At 40.3% G+C, this 17,309-nt stretch overlaps 2 protein-coding genes and 2 non-coding genes across 4 annotated transcripts; 3 read left to right on the forward strand and 1 right to left on the reverse strand.

Moving 5' to 3' along the window:
* Nucleotides 1-427: 427 nt before the first annotated feature.
* Nucleotides 428-501, forward strand: trnai-aau (transfer RNA isoleucine (anticodon AAU)). The gene has a single exon. It is a non-coding gene; the product is annotated as a tRNA-Ile (tRNA).
* Nucleotides 502-795: 294 nt separating this feature from the next.
* trnaq-cug (transfer RNA glutamine (anticodon CUG)) lies at nucleotides 796-867 on the forward strand. The gene has a single exon. It is a non-coding gene; the product is annotated as a tRNA-Gln (tRNA).
* A 195-nt stretch (nucleotides 868-1,062) lies between these two features.
* exosc9 (exosome component 9) lies at nucleotides 1,063-6,995 on the reverse strand. Its single transcript, XM_032562377.1, has 12 exons — nucleotides 6,825-6,995; nucleotides 5,956-6,050; nucleotides 5,264-5,383; nucleotides 4,999-5,101; nucleotides 3,902-4,039; nucleotides 3,741-3,823; nucleotides 3,111-3,243; nucleotides 2,786-2,874; nucleotides 1,800-1,946; nucleotides 1,522-1,706; nucleotides 1,332-1,413; nucleotides 1,063-1,239 (listed from the first exon to the last, which is right to left on the reverse strand). The coding sequence occupies exons 1-12, from the start codon at nucleotides 6,888-6,890 to the stop codon at nucleotides 1,176-1,178; spliced, it is 1,305 nt and encodes a 434-aa protein (XP_032418268.1). The 5' UTR covers nucleotides 6,891-6,995; the 3' UTR covers nucleotides 1,063-1,175.
* A 553-nt stretch (nucleotides 6,996-7,548) lies between these two features.
* clgn (calmegin) lies at nucleotides 7,549-17,209 on the forward strand. Its single transcript, XM_032562376.1, has 15 exons — nucleotides 7,549-7,739; nucleotides 10,510-10,770; nucleotides 10,856-10,929; nucleotides 11,038-11,096; nucleotides 11,237-11,378; nucleotides 11,478-11,559; nucleotides 12,333-12,525; nucleotides 12,616-12,805; nucleotides 13,705-13,818; nucleotides 13,901-14,057; nucleotides 14,132-14,347; nucleotides 14,432-14,548; nucleotides 14,627-14,759; nucleotides 14,844-14,992; nucleotides 16,203-17,209. The coding sequence occupies exons 2-15, from the start codon at nucleotides 10,510-10,512 to the stop codon at nucleotides 16,275-16,277; spliced, it is 1,962 nt and encodes a 653-aa protein (XP_032418267.1). The 5' UTR covers nucleotides 7,549-7,739; the 3' UTR covers nucleotides 16,278-17,209.
* Nucleotides 17,210-17,309: the final 100 nt, after the last annotated feature.

Genomic DNA, 17,309 nt, shown 5'->3' on the forward strand with positions numbered 1-17,309 from the left:
CTGATGTGATATTAACACAAACCAGGAGACATTTGTGAAGTCAAGGGCAAAAGATGTGTGGTTTAAATTTTTGCAAATAAAAATCTAAAAGGTGTGGCAAGTATTTGTGTTCACTGAGTAAATACTTTGCAGAATCACTTTTAGCTGCAGTTTCATTTCCAAGACTCTTGTGACATGTCTCTACCCCCTTTGTCTTTTGCAACATACAATGGCTCAAATTCATTTAGACTTGAAGGTGTTGAATCTGTAACTATTGTAACATGAAAATGCTTCCATTTGAAGGTCTCTTGTACAGTTTTTACTATATGACTAGGGTTGTTCTCCCATGACAAGCTAAACCTCAGACTTTATAAACTTAACAAATGATATCTCAAAGCATGTACACATGCTGAGAGATATAAACAGACCTGATGTGCCAGACTTCCGCGGCCGGTTAGCTCAGTTGGTTAGAGCGTGGTGCTAATAACGCCAAGGTCGCGGGTTCGATCCCCGTACGGGCCAGCCTTTTATTGTTTATTATTATGTTTTTCATTTTAGCCATTAACCTAATCATTTAATTATAAACTAGTCGGCAGAAGACGACACTATATCGTATTAAAGAACAATATTTTGCTAGGATTATAAAACTATTACTCAAGGACTACTCAGATCCTAACTAAAAAAACGTGGTGACAGATTATCCGGTTGCTAGACATTGAGCAGACAATAAAAGATAAACATGTTCAATAAAAAAAACAGAACTAGTTCTAATGTTGCTCGGTCAAATACCTATGGGTGATGCCAATTTCCAGTGCGGGTTCCATGGTGTAATGGTTAGCACTCTGGACTCTGAATCCAGCGATCCGAGTTCAAATCTCGGTGGAACCTGTCCTTTTCTTACGTCCCCTATACTAGTGTATACGATCTATACGAGTGTATAGAATTTGTTTATCTATGCACTTGTAAATAATGCTGGTACTCTGTCCATTTGTCAACATGTTTTTTATAAACCCTACAATGAAATAAAATATATAAATGTTTGATTTATATGTATGATTAATGAAGCCTTGGTCATAGCCCAAATTATGTAAAAAATATATTTATTAGCGCAATGTGAAATTTTCATTGCATTTCGATGTCACTCTACTTATTTTTCTTTTTATTTTACGATGCTGTCAGATCAATTGCAACACGAATCATTTTTTCTTCTGTTTCCTGGATGTTCCTGCCCCCTTCTGGCCAGAACTGGACTCTGTATTTCTAAAAAAAAAAAAAAGAAAGAAAGTGAAACCAGCATCAGAAACAATTTGTTTACTTTCTCAGCTCTAACAAGGAAGATTAAGTGCACTTACTTAGGTTTTTTTGTTGTCTCGGGATAAAGGATGACCACTTCCTCCTCCTCTTCATCACTATCTAATATCTCCACAACATCCACTAAAAAAAAAAAAATCTATTACATGATCTGAAACATTTACTTGTGACAAAAAAAGTAAGTATTTTATAAACAACATTTTTATGACTTTCGCACAATAATAAGCAAACCTGTTCTGCTCTTGTCTTCTTGATGCTGTTCCACATCCATCTTTGTCACTTCCTCCACACTGTCCCCTCCACTGCTCTCCACATCCTCCTCCTCCTCCTCTTCTTCTTCTTCTAGGCCCCAGGTGTTGCGCAGACCCTCCCCTACCTGTCCGACCCCTGGGACTGGCACCAATGGGGATGGCACCCTGATGAATGGGGTTAAAGAGGCTAACTAAAAATATATACAGTATATGACTCTCAGTCTTCCTTTGTTCATATTTAAAATCAGTTCAGGATACATTTGAGGTGGGGTTACAGCTGTCTGGACAATGCTACTGGCTGTTTCACTGACATCGGTCATCTCCACAGCTGTCTGGTCCGTTTTCAGAGCTGTGATTCGCTCCTGTGGCATGGACTCCGCAAAACCACACCTCCCACCTGCTTTCCTGGGGAATTACAAAAACACAAGACACTGATATAATTACCTCCAAGGATTTTCCAGAGCTGGGACCAAGTCACTGTTTTGCAAATCACATGTAAGTTTCAGGTCTTTCTACCTTTGTCTCAAGTCAAATCCAAAGTCAAGATATGCAAGCTGTGAGTCGAGTCCACGTCGTAAAAAACACTTCATTTGACAAAATATGCAAAGTAATAACAAACTAATAAACAAACATTTGAAAGAATTTCTAAATTATTTGATCCAGATCATACTCACAGCATAGTGACTGCATTCCCACACATAATAAACAGAGGAAATCGTTCAATTTGAAGGAAATACTGAAAACTATTACCAAGTAACTTTAATATTGTAAATCTAGCAAACAAATCTTTTTGGTAACTATCTAAGGAGGAATCTGCAACTATTTGCTCATGTGACCATTTGACTAATGGAGTTTCCGGACTATTATTTAATTTGCTAGCAAAAAGGGAAAAAAAATAGCAATATGTTAGTCACTATATTAGCTTTAAATAATTGTTCTAAGTGCCGAGAGGACGTTATGTGTTGCCTCTATTTAAAGTTTTCAGGCAACATGCTTTACCCGGTTAAATTAATTTCTTTTAGATTGCTTTGTAGAAATGAAATTCTATTTCATTTTTCTTTGTTGTGTCTGTGAATTGTGAGAAGTTACTATGAACTGGCTGGAATTTAATGCTAGCTTAAAAAAATATTTAAGTAACATTCAGAGCAACCCCTTGAAACCAAAAGAAAATCTAATAATTTGTTCCAACACCTGACTTGCGTCCACATCTCTCAAACTAAATACATCACAACCCAACAGCTCACCTGGCAGTCTTGTCGTTTAGCAGAGCTTTGTTGATGAGCTCTGTGATCTCAGACACCTTGACACTGGCTATTTTACTGCATCTCATCACCTTCAGCAACAGAGGAAAAAAAATGTATTAAAATAACATGGAAAATCAATGCAAACACAGGACCATTATGCAGACATAATCACAGACTTTCTACTTAATTTGATGGCCTTTTTAACAATCCTGAATGAAACTGGTTGGATGAGCACTGTGCGAACCCTTCAAAGCATTAAACGTAAACAACAAAAGTTCAGACTGGAAGACGAGGAAGAAGAACGGCAGCGTTCTAGTCTGCTCGCCTGCTCTTTCAGTAGCATGATGCCCCCGCTGGACTGAATGGAGCAGATCTCTCTGTGTTTGTTCATGGCGATCATCAGAAGGCCGTCCATCACTCGCTCCTCCCGCTCACACGGGTCAACCAGCAGGAAGGTTCTGCAGAGAGGACAGCATTCACATGGCGGGACTCCAATTTGACTTCTATGTGTTATGTAATAAAGCGGCAACACCCTCAGAAAGATCAGTTATTACAGATCAATAATAGTCGCTTTAGCAGCAATCTGTGAAAATCACTAAAAATTACATATAGATGGAGAATGATGAGAATCATTTCCAGCTGGAGAACAACACCAAAATATATGTCTGTTTTATTCTACTATTCAAATTTGAACAAAGTTTAACAGATTCTATTCTAAATTTACGTTACTTAGAAATGAATTTGCCATACAAAAAAAAAATGTACCACATAATTCAATAGAGACTAAAGAAACATGCCTTTTTTGAAACATAACCACTGTTGATGTAAACTTCAAAGCCATAGTAAATTTGATTTTGGCGCATCTCTCTGAAGAAGCAAGCTAACTTCTGGATTTATGTATGGATTTATTTCTGATATTCTAAATACAGAAATAGACTCAAAAGCGAGTCCTCACCCCTGCTGGAAGAAGGCGAAGCTGACGCTGATGGGCATGTGGTAGATGCTCAGAGGAATGGGGTCTCTCTCCTCTGGACTATACTGCAGACAGAAAAAAAAAATGCTATGATGAAGACATCTGACTATAAAGCCTCTCCTTGTTGGACCCGGCTGACTCACCACCGTGACCTCCTCTCCCTGGATGCTGACGTCGGGTCGTCTGAAGTGGCACAGAGCGCCGATGGCGGCCACGCTGGCGGCATCCATCAGGTTCCCGTCGTTATTCAGCGTGTGGACGTCTACTCTGATCTGCCACACCTAAACCATGGTCACACACAATACAAGGCTCTTTATAGTTGTTTCATAGGCCCTGTGTGGGGCTCGGGTCAAACATTTTAACAGCTCCGCCCGGCCAGGTGGTCTGTGACTGCGTACAACTGGACCTTTTAAGCTCCCTTCAGAATAAAAGCCAAGGTCTTATTGTGAAGGGAACACATACAAAGCATACAGAGTCACATGTTGTGGAGGACAAGGCGCTCAAAAGTCAGCGTGTCCAGCGTCAGTCTTTAAGCGTCGGTGTCCTGCAGGCAGGTTTTAGATGTGTCCTTGTAATAAACCAATTGTTTGACTCAGGTGTGTTGACACAGAGTGACATCTAAAATATGTAGCACACGAGGCCTTGAGACCCAACCGTGGTCATCAGTGCTGTCAAGGTTTCAAAAAGCACACAATGGAGACAGCGTCACCATGTGGGTAAACTTGAATATTGCCATTCAGAAGGTAAAGTTTAAAGAAGACTCATTTAATGTCTGCTTTAACATTTCACACAGTTGCACTTATACCTCTTTGCACAATCTCTAGTGCTGGGTCGTCTCTCTAAATGTTTATGTAAATCTCACAAAATTTCAAAGAGTTCATGGTGTTCTGTTTTCATACAAGTTGGGGAACCTGTCTTTAGGAGAAGATGATGCCCACCTGCGTCTCGGTCTGTTCCGGTCTCTGGAAATAGTTCCAGTTGGTTTTTAGTACATTTTTATCAAGGATGTCAACAACTGGGCTGTCAACTGAGAACTGAGCGAAGTGAATATGAAAATAGCCTCAAACTAGTAAGGTTCTCTAAAAATAAACATGAAATAGTCTGGAGCCTAAAATGTATGAAGTTTCACCAAAATAAATTTAAAAAATGCTGTCCCTGCCTCCTCAGCTGGGATGTGAGCAGTTTAACTGCGAGTGTTGTATTTCAGCTTAGGAAGTGTGTGTCTCGCCGTGTGCGTCACCTTTTCTCCAGACACCACACACAGGGACTCTGTATCAATGCACTTGGAGTTCCTCAGGCATCTCTCCAGCTGTCTGTTCAGCTTCACCGACAGCTCCGACTGTCTGCAGGGAGGACAAAATCCCACAAATGATTTTCTGCTCCAACAGGCCGACTAAACTCGTTAAGGCGTAATGGAACGCAGAGGGTAAACAAGAGGGGATGGAAAGCTACGCCGGGAGCCGGATCCGTTTGCAGAATAAACCGAATCCTTGGGCTGGCCTCACCTTCCCTGCTCAAAAGCCGGGGAGGCCATCGGCGACAGCTCCAGGTTGAAGAACATGATTCCCTCGTTCGGACGATTTTCCTTTGGCACCACCAGTTCACATGACACCTGGGCCATGACCCTGAGAAGCAGAGACACATAACTCAATCACAAACCAAGTCAATAGTGTGTAAAACCACCTTTTACTGAAATTGTAGCTGAAAGTCTGCTGGGGTGCGCCTCTACCAGCTTGGCACATCTAGAGGCAGAAACCTAATCTTCTTTGTAACGGAAACACAGAACCATATAAAGGAAACAATTTCCAGTTGCACTGGCAAAAGGGGGGATATTAAACTTGAAGAAAATATAGAAAAGATTATTTAAGCTGTAGTTTTAAAAAAAAAAGTATAAGAGAAAACATACATGACATGGTGATTGTAAATAGAAGGTAACCATAGTTTCCAACAAGAGCAAAAGGAATCAAGCTGAAATTGATACAGTAACAGACATCCTGAATCTTACAAGATTATTTTTCAAATTTAGACAATTTGGATTGTATTTTTGCTTTTGCCAGCTGCAGTCCACCATGATGGATTGGCTCCAAAGATAGTGGGAAAGTCTGGACCAAACAGAATTAGTATCGGGCCTACGCATTTTCCTGAGCTCAAACTGGTTTGCTTTGGTTCCTAGTTCTAGTGCTGACCACACACTCACCTGGTTTGTCCCAGATCCACAAAGCAGCATCCATAGTCAGTCCCAAAAGTGATTTTTATTTTCCTGTAATCATACGTCTGTCGCCCATCCAGGCGCTAGAGGAAGAGACGGCAGGAAGATTAAATTGTACGTGTTAAAGCACTGGTATCTATTCTGGGTGGCTGGTATTTTTCTTACCAAAATAACACTGACATACTGTTCCAGGCAGTATGAGGTTTACTGTCAAGATGTATTGTTACAATAACTGATACATCAAACACTATTGTGCTGGTATATTTAACCTTCAAACCAGAACCAAATAAATGCCTCTGAACAGTTTACTCCTGCTGTATGTCTTCTCACCTTCCTAAAATATCATATTTAGTAAGCGAGGCAAATATGAAAGGGAATTTCTTGACAAGGGGACTTAAGGATATACAAATAGCAATCAATATAGAAATCAGAATAGAAATCAAAACTATATGCACGGATAGTTTCGATGTTTGTTTTAGTGATAAGAAAAAACAACTCCCGACACCATTCTATCTTCAGAAAACACTAAGAGCACACACTGTCTACTCTTCCTGAAAAATTATATTCTGGTTAGGGTATTTTTTTGTACTATTTCCACAACTAATAATTAATAACTACTTTACTTTTTGAGATAAGTAAAAAAAGAAATGACCTATTCAGCCATTCTCACAAACCACCCAAGTAAATGCACTTATGTGTCCTCCTCACTTCTTCATAAAACATGTGAGGAAATGATACAACAATCTGGATGTTTTCCAATTTGATTCCTGTGTTAATTGGAACATGATGGCGACAATTGCGTTCATACTGTTTTCTAGCTTTATGGATAGACGAAATAAAAGGATTACAATAAACACCTTTTTCTCCTCGATGGCCTTCAGTATGAAGTCCCGCTCACAGTTGGACAATGGTGTGTCCTTCATGCTGACGGTTTCTCTAGTATATTATTTTTATATCACTTCTCAGGAAACCATGCGGAGTCTGTGTTTACACGTTGCGAGCATGCGCGAGAAAGAACGATTTACGGCACTAAATCTCGACAGACTAAACACAAAATATATCAACTGAACTAAACGTTTGATACTTGGCGTTAGTGTAGCACTTCCAATTGAGTCAGCTATTGAGCCGAACATAGCCCACATTTACTAACCCAAATCCCAAATAAAGCTGATTTCATTTTACGACATATGCTGCTTTCAATGTAAGCAGGAAATGTGGGACGTCCAAGCTCTGCAATAGTCTTCTCTCGAAATGCAGGGCAAAGGGTTTTTATTTTTGGGAGAAAATATAATCAAGATAAAGCGTAGATTAATAACTAAAGACACCAAGTAAGCTTATTTTATTACACTTACAGTTTTCCAGAGGATTTTATTTATGTAACTTAACGCTTACTAAATCATTACACATAAAAGAAGCATCTAAACTCAAGGGACAGACCAAGGCTGTGTACGTCCACAGAAAAAAAAATGTAGCAAAAAAAAAAAAAAATGCTACAAAACACCGAGCTTTTTGCTCTTTTGGTGTGATAATAATTTAGCTTTGCCGCGCTTACTATCAACAGGCGCTGTTTTCGCTTGTCCATGAACGCATCACTTCAGTTAGCCTGGCATCGCCGTTATTCGGACCAAGCTGTCACTCACGCTCCCTCAGATATCTTCTTTCCCCCGTAACTGTTCCTCGCCAAAACCTGAAACAGGATAACAGCGCAAGATTCTGACACGGAGAGGCGGACTTCAAAGATTTTTTCCTCTGCGGCTACAACACCTCATAAGGTAAGTGTTTGGTCTGAATGAGTGTCTACATCCCTTATAATGCGACATCAATGCTAAGTTAGCCAGCTAGTGGTTACTATTCATTCTTTTTTTTTTTTACTGCAAAAACAAACCCGTTTTGCTTCTAATTAAAATATCGCAGCTTTCTTATTGAACGCCAGCGCGTGTTTGATTGTGGTGCTGCCTGTCGGAGCTCATTAGTTTGATCTGCTAAGCCCATGTTTTGCTAAGGTCTGCTGTCTGTGAGTGGCGCTCCGCGCTGTTAGCATCAGGCAACGGAGCAGGTGCTGCGGACACAGCCGCTCATCCTAAAACCGTTTGGGCCACTGCGGTCCTCTGTGGCCGCCATGTTGGCTCCACAGCCACGTTCTGTTTGTCTGTGTTTTATCGCTGCCAGTGGTGCTGTAACTGTTAAAGAGATCTGCAAAGCGGTTTATAACGTATGAATAAAAATGGACGCCTGTTTGTCATCAGCGACGCTGGACAGATGTTTGGATTGTTCTAGTAAAATCAGCTGGAAGGATGACATGTCTTTTTGTGTATTCCATTAGGTTAACACACCTGTAGATCATCTGATTAAATTGATAACCTAAATTAAATCAGTGCAGCTTTTATGCATGATATTTCAAATTTAGGTCTAAACAAAAGTCATCATCTCCCTTGACTTTATATTTTGTCTTGTAGTTTTTCTCTACACTTTCAAACTTCTTTTTAGCTGTTGACTGTTTTTGGTCAGATTTCCAGTACAGCCGTTTCCCATTTGTTTTTTGTTTTTTTCTGTTTAAGCCACTTTCTGCTTCACTATAAAACCTCAGACTTGTACAAAAGAAAAGAACAAAAAAGTTGTCCTGCTTTTCAGACAGTAATACTAGGAGTATAACAAGATTGCGTATTTGTTTGTGTTTTTGGCTACAATGAGAATAAATGTTGTCTTTCTGTTTGAGATAAAAAGCTACTACACATTTTAATGTAAATACAGTAAAGCCTTAGTTTGCCAATATGCACAAAAATGTAGTTTGAAAACCTAAAAGAAATAAACGGAATTTGCCATGAGAAGAAATAATTTGTGAATAGAAAAGAGGATATAATGAGTGTATCCCCAATTTAATAATTAAAAGTTAAGAACTGCTTGTCATATTTTTTGATCTCTACATGTCAGGAAGATACCAAGACCTAAATCATCACGTCTTTTCCAACTCTCATTTTTCTTCAGTTTATCCTGAACTCAAGTTTAATTTTACAGTTATGTATATATTTTTTTTAGTTTATTCCCTATTCACCTATATTCTAGTCTAATAAAATCCAGTCTTAATCTTGGGTTTCCATATATGTCTTATGGTTTTTATGAACATCCTCTGTAGTTATTCTTGGTGCAAACTGAGCCGATGGAGGTGAGTTCCCAACAGGCTCCTCATTTGTGGAAAAAAACAGATAAGCATCACATGAAAAATATGGTATATCAGGGGAAGCATGGTGCTTTGCCTGCATCTACAGTGAGGATTTTAATTTCCTGCTCCACCACAAAACAGAGCCAGGCTGAGCTGATCCAGATGAAGCTACTGATATGCTATTAGAGGTCTCTCTGAGGCAATATTGAGCAGATTTTTCTGATTGTGTTTCAATGCATGCAGCTCTGCAGTTATACAGTCATGAAACCAGAAGTCTAGATGAGGTAAACTGCAGTTGGCCGCAGAATTTTTATTGTTTCTTAGAGAGTTCCGTTCTTTAGCTTTTTGCAGAAGTGTTGACTCTTGTATGGATCTTTCAAAGTAATAATTAAAGGTGCATTATAAAGATGTGAGACTTGACCTCTGTATCTCATCCACTCACTCTTCCATCATTTTATGTGCTTGTGTTCTCTATTTTTATCACCGACATGACATGAGCAGCTCTCCATAAATAAAATCTGTGTCATTCATCATTCCACATCTCCAGCCCCTTTGTTCTCCCTGTTCAGGGGTCGTACAGGTGCTTGAAATCCTTGAAAGCGATTGAATTACATAATACTTGTTTTCAAGGTTTGGAAAGAGCTTAATAAAGTCCTTGAAAGTTCTTGATATTCAAACTGTCCAGTTTTGTAATAAGGTGCAATCTAACATTTGATTCAAAGCCTAAATTTGGAAAACATTACTGACATTTGAAACCAGATATTTTCATACACCTAATAAAAAGGAAGACACTTTTTTCTCACTGTTATGTCAGACTAAACTTTTGTTGTTTTAGGTTACTTAGAATTACCAAATTATCACTACTTGCTAAATGCCAGAAAGCCTAGCAAGAACATTTCTTATTTAATTTTATTTTTAAATATTTATTATTTCCAATGGCTCAATGACTTATTGATCTGTTTAATTGAAATAAAGAATCATTGTATGTTATCAAAATTGAAGGATTCTTTTTTTATTTATTAGTGTTTTGTTTTTGGACCAGTCAGGTGTGTAGGGTGTGTGTGAGAAAAACATTTCAAAACATACAATTTTGTTATATTTTAGTTTATCTTGGCAGTGCCGTACGATGTGGAAGACATTATTAATAACAGTAATATATGACATCATAATATTGAGTTGAAACTGTCTTTTTTTTTTTTTAGTTCATTTGTATTGTTTTCAACTCCACGGTGTAATTCTGGAAAAATTTGAAAATGCTTGAAAAGTGTTAGAAATTTACTATGGGAAAAGTGTCTGACCTTTGCCTGTCGCTCTACGTTCACCGTAATCTTTCTTCTCCTCTCTCCCCTTCAACCATTCTTCTCTCCTCCTGTCCGCCTCAGATGAAACTAGGTGGAGGCTGGGTGTGGCGGCTGCTGTTCCTGTCCTCGCTGGCCGTGGCGGCCATGGCGTCCAGCGACGAGCCTTCTGAGGCGGACGTTCTGGACGGCGATGGCGACATGCGCCTTGACGAGGAGGAAATGCAGGTTCTGATGGCGGACGATGACGAAGAGGAGGAGGCGATGGTGGCGGATGAAGAGCAGTTTGATGAGGATAAAGATGGAGATGAAACGTCTGAAACTGACGCCAATGTCACCTTCCAGGTCGAGAACAGATCCAACAATAAGTGCATATCTGGATTTTAAACCTTTGATTTCAAATTATAACATTATAATCCATTAATCCCAGGTAACATACAAGACTCCTGTTCCCACTGGAGATGTATACTTTGCAGAAACCTTTGACGATGGGTCACTGGACAGGTAAAATTAGGAGTTAATGGAAATTCTGGTTATATCAGCCCTCACTGTTATCTGGGGCCTGTACGGTTTTCCATACCTGAAAGATTTTTTGAATGTTGATCTGGGCAGATGGCAGCCATCAAAAACAACGAAGGAGGATGCAGATGATGAAATCGCCAAATATGATGGTTTGTAGCCTTTTATCTGCTAATCCTACTGTTTTATTTTTATACACCACAGACTCTCAAAGCCCTTTAGACATTTGGATCAGTCTAAGCCATTCTTATTTCTGACTAAATTTTATTTGTCCTCTCCTGTCTGTCTGCAGGAAAGTGGATGGTGGAGCCGCTAAAGGAGAACAAGGTTCCCGGAGACCAAGGCCTGGTGCTCAAGTCCCGGGCCAAACACCACGCCATAGCAGCCATGCTGGACAAACCCTTTGTCTTCCAGGATGAACCTCTGGTTGTCCAGTGAGTTCACATGAGAACAAGATGCAAGTTCTAATGAAATAAAAACATAAATGTCAGAGTTGAGTTTTTTTTTGTTGTTTTTTTTTTTTTTTATTGCAGGTATGAGGTGAATTTCCAAGATGGTATTGACTGTGGTGGAGCATACATCAAGCTGCTGTCTGACTCTGGCAGCCTCAGTCTGGTTGGTATTTGTGTTTTATATTCCTTAAAGTTTATGTATTACCGTTTTAGAAATTTTCATTTTCTATGTGTTCTGGCTTGCAGTTCATATTGGATATATTTCTTAACATAATGGCCACCCAAGATTTCAATATATCCACAGAGTCAGACCGTGTCTGTTTCCACCTTTGGGTTTTTTAGTAGGAGTTTTGGTCTCATCTGGCCAGAAAATATTAGTGTGAAACATTTGTTTATATGCAACTTTAAGACGTCATTTTATTCATTAAAAAAAACAACAAAAAAAAAACTTTTTGCATCTGTCTAACCATGCCATGCTTTTTCTGCCTTCTTCTAATTGTTTTCTCATGAATTTTAACCCTTGTGTTGCTAACTGAGGTCTGTAGGATGTTAGGCAGCTGCTGGGTTGTTAGTTGTCTGCCATTCCCTCAGAAGATTACTTGCATTGTTAAATTAGCAGAATAATGTGCTGCAACTGATGCAAGATCTTTGCTGATGTTTTTTTTTCTAATTGGTGCAATTATTAAGTTCTAGGAAATGTTATTTACATGAGGTTTCAGACTTATATTTTGCAACAATCTGCAGTCACATTAAGTAGCAAGTGACGACACAACCGTCTCCATTTACTTTTTTTTTTTTGTTTTGTTTGGGTTTTTTGTCAGGACAAAAGGGAGCAAGTAGCATCAACCTAACTGGTGATTTTGTGGTTTCAGTGAAATGTTGCCAAATCAGTAACGTTATTGATCGTATTGATTTCCTTCTTGTTTTCGCATGCAGGAACAGTTCCATGACCGTACACCTTACACCATCATGTTTGGCCCTGACAAATGCGGAGAAGACTACAAACTGCACTTCATCTTCCGCCACAAAAACCCCCTGAACAAAGACATGGAGGAGAAACACGCCAAGAGGGCCGACGTGGACCTGAAGAAGTTCTACACCGACAAGAAGACTCACCTCTACACTCTGGGTGTGTGGCTGATTGACGAGCTGCGTTTAATTTTTTGATCCTGTGGGGATTTTTTGTGTGTGTGCTCTCCTTACTTTTGTCTGCTTTCAGTCCTGAACCCAGACAACAGCTACGAGATGTTCATCGATCAGTCGAGCGTGAGCCGTGGCAACCTGCTGTACGACATGGTGCCTCCTGTCAACCCGCCAAAGGAGATCGACGATCCAAATGACTCCAAGCCGGACGACTGGGACGAGAGGGCCAAGATCCCTGACCCCGAGGCTGTGAAGCCTGATGACTGGTGATTAATTTTTGTCTCTAATAGCAACAGGCAGAAGTTTCACCAAATGTTCTGGCCACATTTAACATTTTTAACTCAAATACTGTTATAAAAACTTGATGCAATACACAACCATAAAACTACATCCTGAGTACAAATTGTGTTAATTTATTAAAAATGACACAAAGATTGAAACGGTTCCTTGACAGACCGTTGCATACCTTTTAGAATTTTACATTAACATCTGAGAAACACTTGGATTTCTTTTTGTTTCCCGAATGTTGTTGAACCCATTTGCAGCAGATCAAATTATGTCACATGATCAAAGTTGAAGATCTTTAAAAAACTAAGAAAGAAAGAAAAATCAATACAAGTAGATTTATATAAAATCTTTCAGACATAAATCAAAAAAGTGCTTAGACAAATTTAAAAAAATAAGTCAACCAACACTACATACAAAAAGTTAAGGAACGTATTTTTTTCATAAATCGTTTTTCTTGTTAGAAAACAGAATCCACGGTTCTCAAACTTGGTGGGAATAGTTGAGGCTATTAATGAAAACACATTTCGTGTCCAGCCTCGTACGGTGTTCAGCCATCAGATCCTGGTCACCAGACCTCCAGGACCAGCTAATGAAATATTCATGTAAAAGTCTTAAGAGATAAAAAGTTGGACCTTGTCATCTAACATAAAAACAAGAGTCAAAGTAAAAGAGCCCAGAGGACAAGAAGTTTTTATGACTAGAGGTAAACATTTCTGGAACCCAAACAGTTCTTTCTTCAACAAGCTAGAGAAATTATTCAGCCATAAACCTTTCTACACATCATCTATAAAGCTGTGATTATTAAAGGTCTTTAAAACACTCCGGACTTTCTGAGCCTCAAATGAAATCTGTAATTGGATTTCTCTTTGTCTTCCAGGGACGAGGATGCTCCTGCAAAGATTGAGGATCCTGACGCCTTGAAGCCAGAAGGATGGCTGGATGACGAGCCAGAGTTCGTTTCCGACCCAAATGCAGAGAAACCAGAGGACTGGTGGGTCCTTGAACTGACCGGCACCAACAATGTGTGTTTGATAAAGCAGAGTGATGTTTGTCTGACTGCTGTTTGGGGGCAGGGACGAGGAGATGGACGGGGAGTGGGAGGCCCCGCAGGTTCCTAACCCATCCTGTGAGACGGCTCCTGGCTGTGGCGAGTGGAAGCGGCCGATGATCAACAACCCTCAGTATAAGGGCAAGTGGAAAGCCCCTCTGATTGACAACCCCAACTATCAGGTAACGGGAACTCTTCTCATGAACCGTCCGTATTTTTGTGACGTTCCTGTCATGAAACCACGTCCGCTCTGCAGGGAGTCTGGAAGCCGCGCAAAATGATGAACCCAGAATATTTTGAGGACCTGCAGCCGTTCAGGATGACTCCGTTTAAGGCTTTGGGCCTGGAGCTGTGGTCCATGACCTCAGACATTTACTTCGACAACTTCATCATCACTTCTCACAAGGAGGTGGCTGACCGCTGGGCCTCAGACAGCTGGGGGCTGAAGAAACTGGTGGCCAGCGCCAACGAGGTCAGTGGAGGACGGTTGGACCGATCGTGTACTGTCCTGTTTCTGCAAGGCTCATCTCTGGTCTCTTGTTTTTAATCCTGACAGCCGGGGATATTTTCTCAGCTGCTGATGGCAGCGGAGGAGAGACCTTGGCTTTGGATAATCTACATCCTGACAGTCGGTCTGCCCGTCGGACTGGTGGTGCTCTTCTGCTGGCCAAAGGTGGCAAGAATCTCCTGATCTTTACCAACATGAATCCATCTCACAGGTCCTACTTGACTCGGCTGTTTTCATTTCCAGAAACCAGTAGATGACTACGTATACAGACGGGTCGAACAACCCCAGTCTCACATAGAAGAGGAAGAAGAGGAGGAAGAGGGAGGAGAAGCAGATGAGGAAGAGAAGGAAGCTGGAGCTGGAGAACCAGCAGCAGGTGTGACAATTATCTGTTGGTGTTTCAACTTCGCTGCGGTGTTATCCTTCACCCTCATCATCACCGCTGCTTTTCTTTTTAAAGCACAAGACGAAGGGGAGAGCCAGGAGAATAACGGACAGGGAGACAATCAAGTGGGGGCTGATAATGAAGAAGAAGAGATGGAGGAGGAAGAGGAAGAAGAAGAAGAATCGGAGGAAAACAAAACTCCAGAAAGAACATTAGAAGATGAGGTGAGAGTCTCATGTTCTGTTTGTTTGTGGTGAATCTTTCCGTAAACATGGAGGCTGGAAATATTTCCCCACCAAAACAACTCTGGCATATCTGGCATTAAGTGAGGATTCAAGAGGAGTTTTGCCGAGTAGTTTTGAGCAGTCAGTAGCTAATCCTCCGGAGAGGATGCAAAGACTGATGAGGTGTCAGATTTTTAGTTTTGAGATTTTCAACAGGTTTTGAGTTGGAGTTGTTTTAAAATGTGTCTTGGAACAGTTAAGGTTTTAGCAGCTGTTTACTGGGGTCGGGTTCTGATATTAAATTATTGTCATTTTAAAACTTTTATGGCTTTCTTATAGTTTTTAACAGGAGCTATACAATACTGAATCACAGTCCTAATTGCAATATCTGTCATCAATATGACAATCACATAAGGCAGCCAGGATCAGTATTTAGTTGCACATTATAATTCAAATGCCATGCATTCATAATACCAGACAGCTGCCTAACATTGTAACACTCTTGCTTTCTCTTCGTTGATACTCCTCCGATTCTCCAAGCTGAGATTATTTGGTCTGCAGGTAGGATATTGCTTAACTACGCCACAGAACCCCAATTTAGACAAACGTTAATGTGACACACACCTAACGGTGCAACCAACGATTATTTTAGAAACTGATTATTCTGAGGATTAATTGGATTTACAGATTGACACATTCTACAGATTTTTCATTTAACCATATAAGCATTTTTTACACAATAATAAAAATACATTAGAAGATGCAAATAAATAATTTAATTCCTTTTTAAAATAAGAAAGTAAGCATTTTAGTGCTTGAAATGCAATTGTATAGCATTCCTTTAGTGAATCTGGGGAAAACATGTACAGGCAGGTGTTCTTATCTTTAATGTATTTCTGGTTAATAGCTTCTCTGAATGTTTTTTTTTTTTTAGCAAATGGCCTTTTTTTGAGTCTGTGCTCCAGTTAACGGTGAATCGATTTCTAAATCAGTTGACGACTATTTAAATCCGATCAAGCATTTCAGCCCTGCAAACATGCGAGCCTTGCAGTTTCAGCACTCCTATTACAGCTTGACCAATAAGGACAGAAAAGTGTAATTACTTGTGGATGATCCACGGTGAAGACAAAACTCGCCCTTCGGTTTCGACTGGGTTAACTGAAAGTGACTCATTTGTCAACTGCAGCTTCTCTTTTGTCAAATCATTCAGCAGAAAGATGGAGGCGACGTCGCTGGAGAGAGCCACAAACAAGCTGTCAGAAAGAGGAGGGTACGGAAAGACTGAGGCGAGCCCAACGTCTGCTGTCTCTTCCTCTCTGAAAGGGGTCTTCTCTGTTGTAGCTGCTCCCTCCTCTCTGAGCGGAGCAGCACGGCGTTTCCTCCAACCCCAACGGTAGCCTGCAGTCACCTGGCTGCCCCATCTGTGTCTCAGCTCCACCCGCCCCACTCTGCCCAGGTTTGCAGCCTCACAGACCCACGCACCCCGTCCCGCGCCTCTCCTTCCTCCCGTCCGCTCAGCCGGATGAGCTTCCCGGAGGTTACGCGTTACTTCCTCCGCCACTTCTAGCTTCCATTGATAGTTTTTTTTTTTCTTCCCCCACCCCCACAACCTTATTCTATTCCAGAAGTCGTCAAAAAGTCGGCGTCTTCCACCTCTGTTTTTCACTTTTTCTCTTCATAAACCATCAGTTTATGAAAGCAGCAGAGCCCCAACACAGCTGATCACCTTTTTTTTTTACCGCATATCGGAGGGGCCCTCTCTGAGGTTATTCACGTAAATCCTTGATTTGAGGGGAAAACTTTGAAGTTCTTGTTTTAAAAATGTTCGAAAACTGAGCTGAGAGCGAAGGTTAAGATTCATCTCAACTTAGTTAAAAGATTCCAGATAAAATGCATTGCTAGTCTACATTTTAGTTAGTTTGTAATGAGCATCTGTTACTTTATTTTTTTTTGTGTGTTGAGTTGAAAATTTGCTCCGCTGTTCTATTTATTGGTTTCGACTTGACTGTTTCTCACCAGTATGAATAAAGGTTTTAATATTAAAGTGTTTTAAGGCTTGAGGCAACTTTCCACAAATATGTGCCACTGATGTGCTTACTGTGAGCAGAGGTCTGTGAAATATTTAAATTGAAAATAGAAAACTGACAGTCAATGCTTGCAGCTAAAGTAGCATTATTTCTTTGCCTTGGCAGGAATAAAATAAAAATTAAAAAAACCGCAGCAGTGCTTTCCTCTTTGAGCTGGGGATTAGATCTGGGAGACACATCGATCTTTGTTTTTTTTTATTGTCGTCTAAAGCTTTTGTAGTTCACCCTCC

This window comes from Xiphophorus hellerii, chromosome 5 (genome assembly GCF_003331165.1).
Source record: "Xiphophorus hellerii strain 12219 chromosome 5, Xiphophorus_hellerii-4.1, whole genome shotgun sequence".
Classification (NCBI taxonomy): Eukaryota; Metazoa; Chordata; class Actinopteri; order Cyprinodontiformes; family Poeciliidae; genus Xiphophorus; species Xiphophorus hellerii.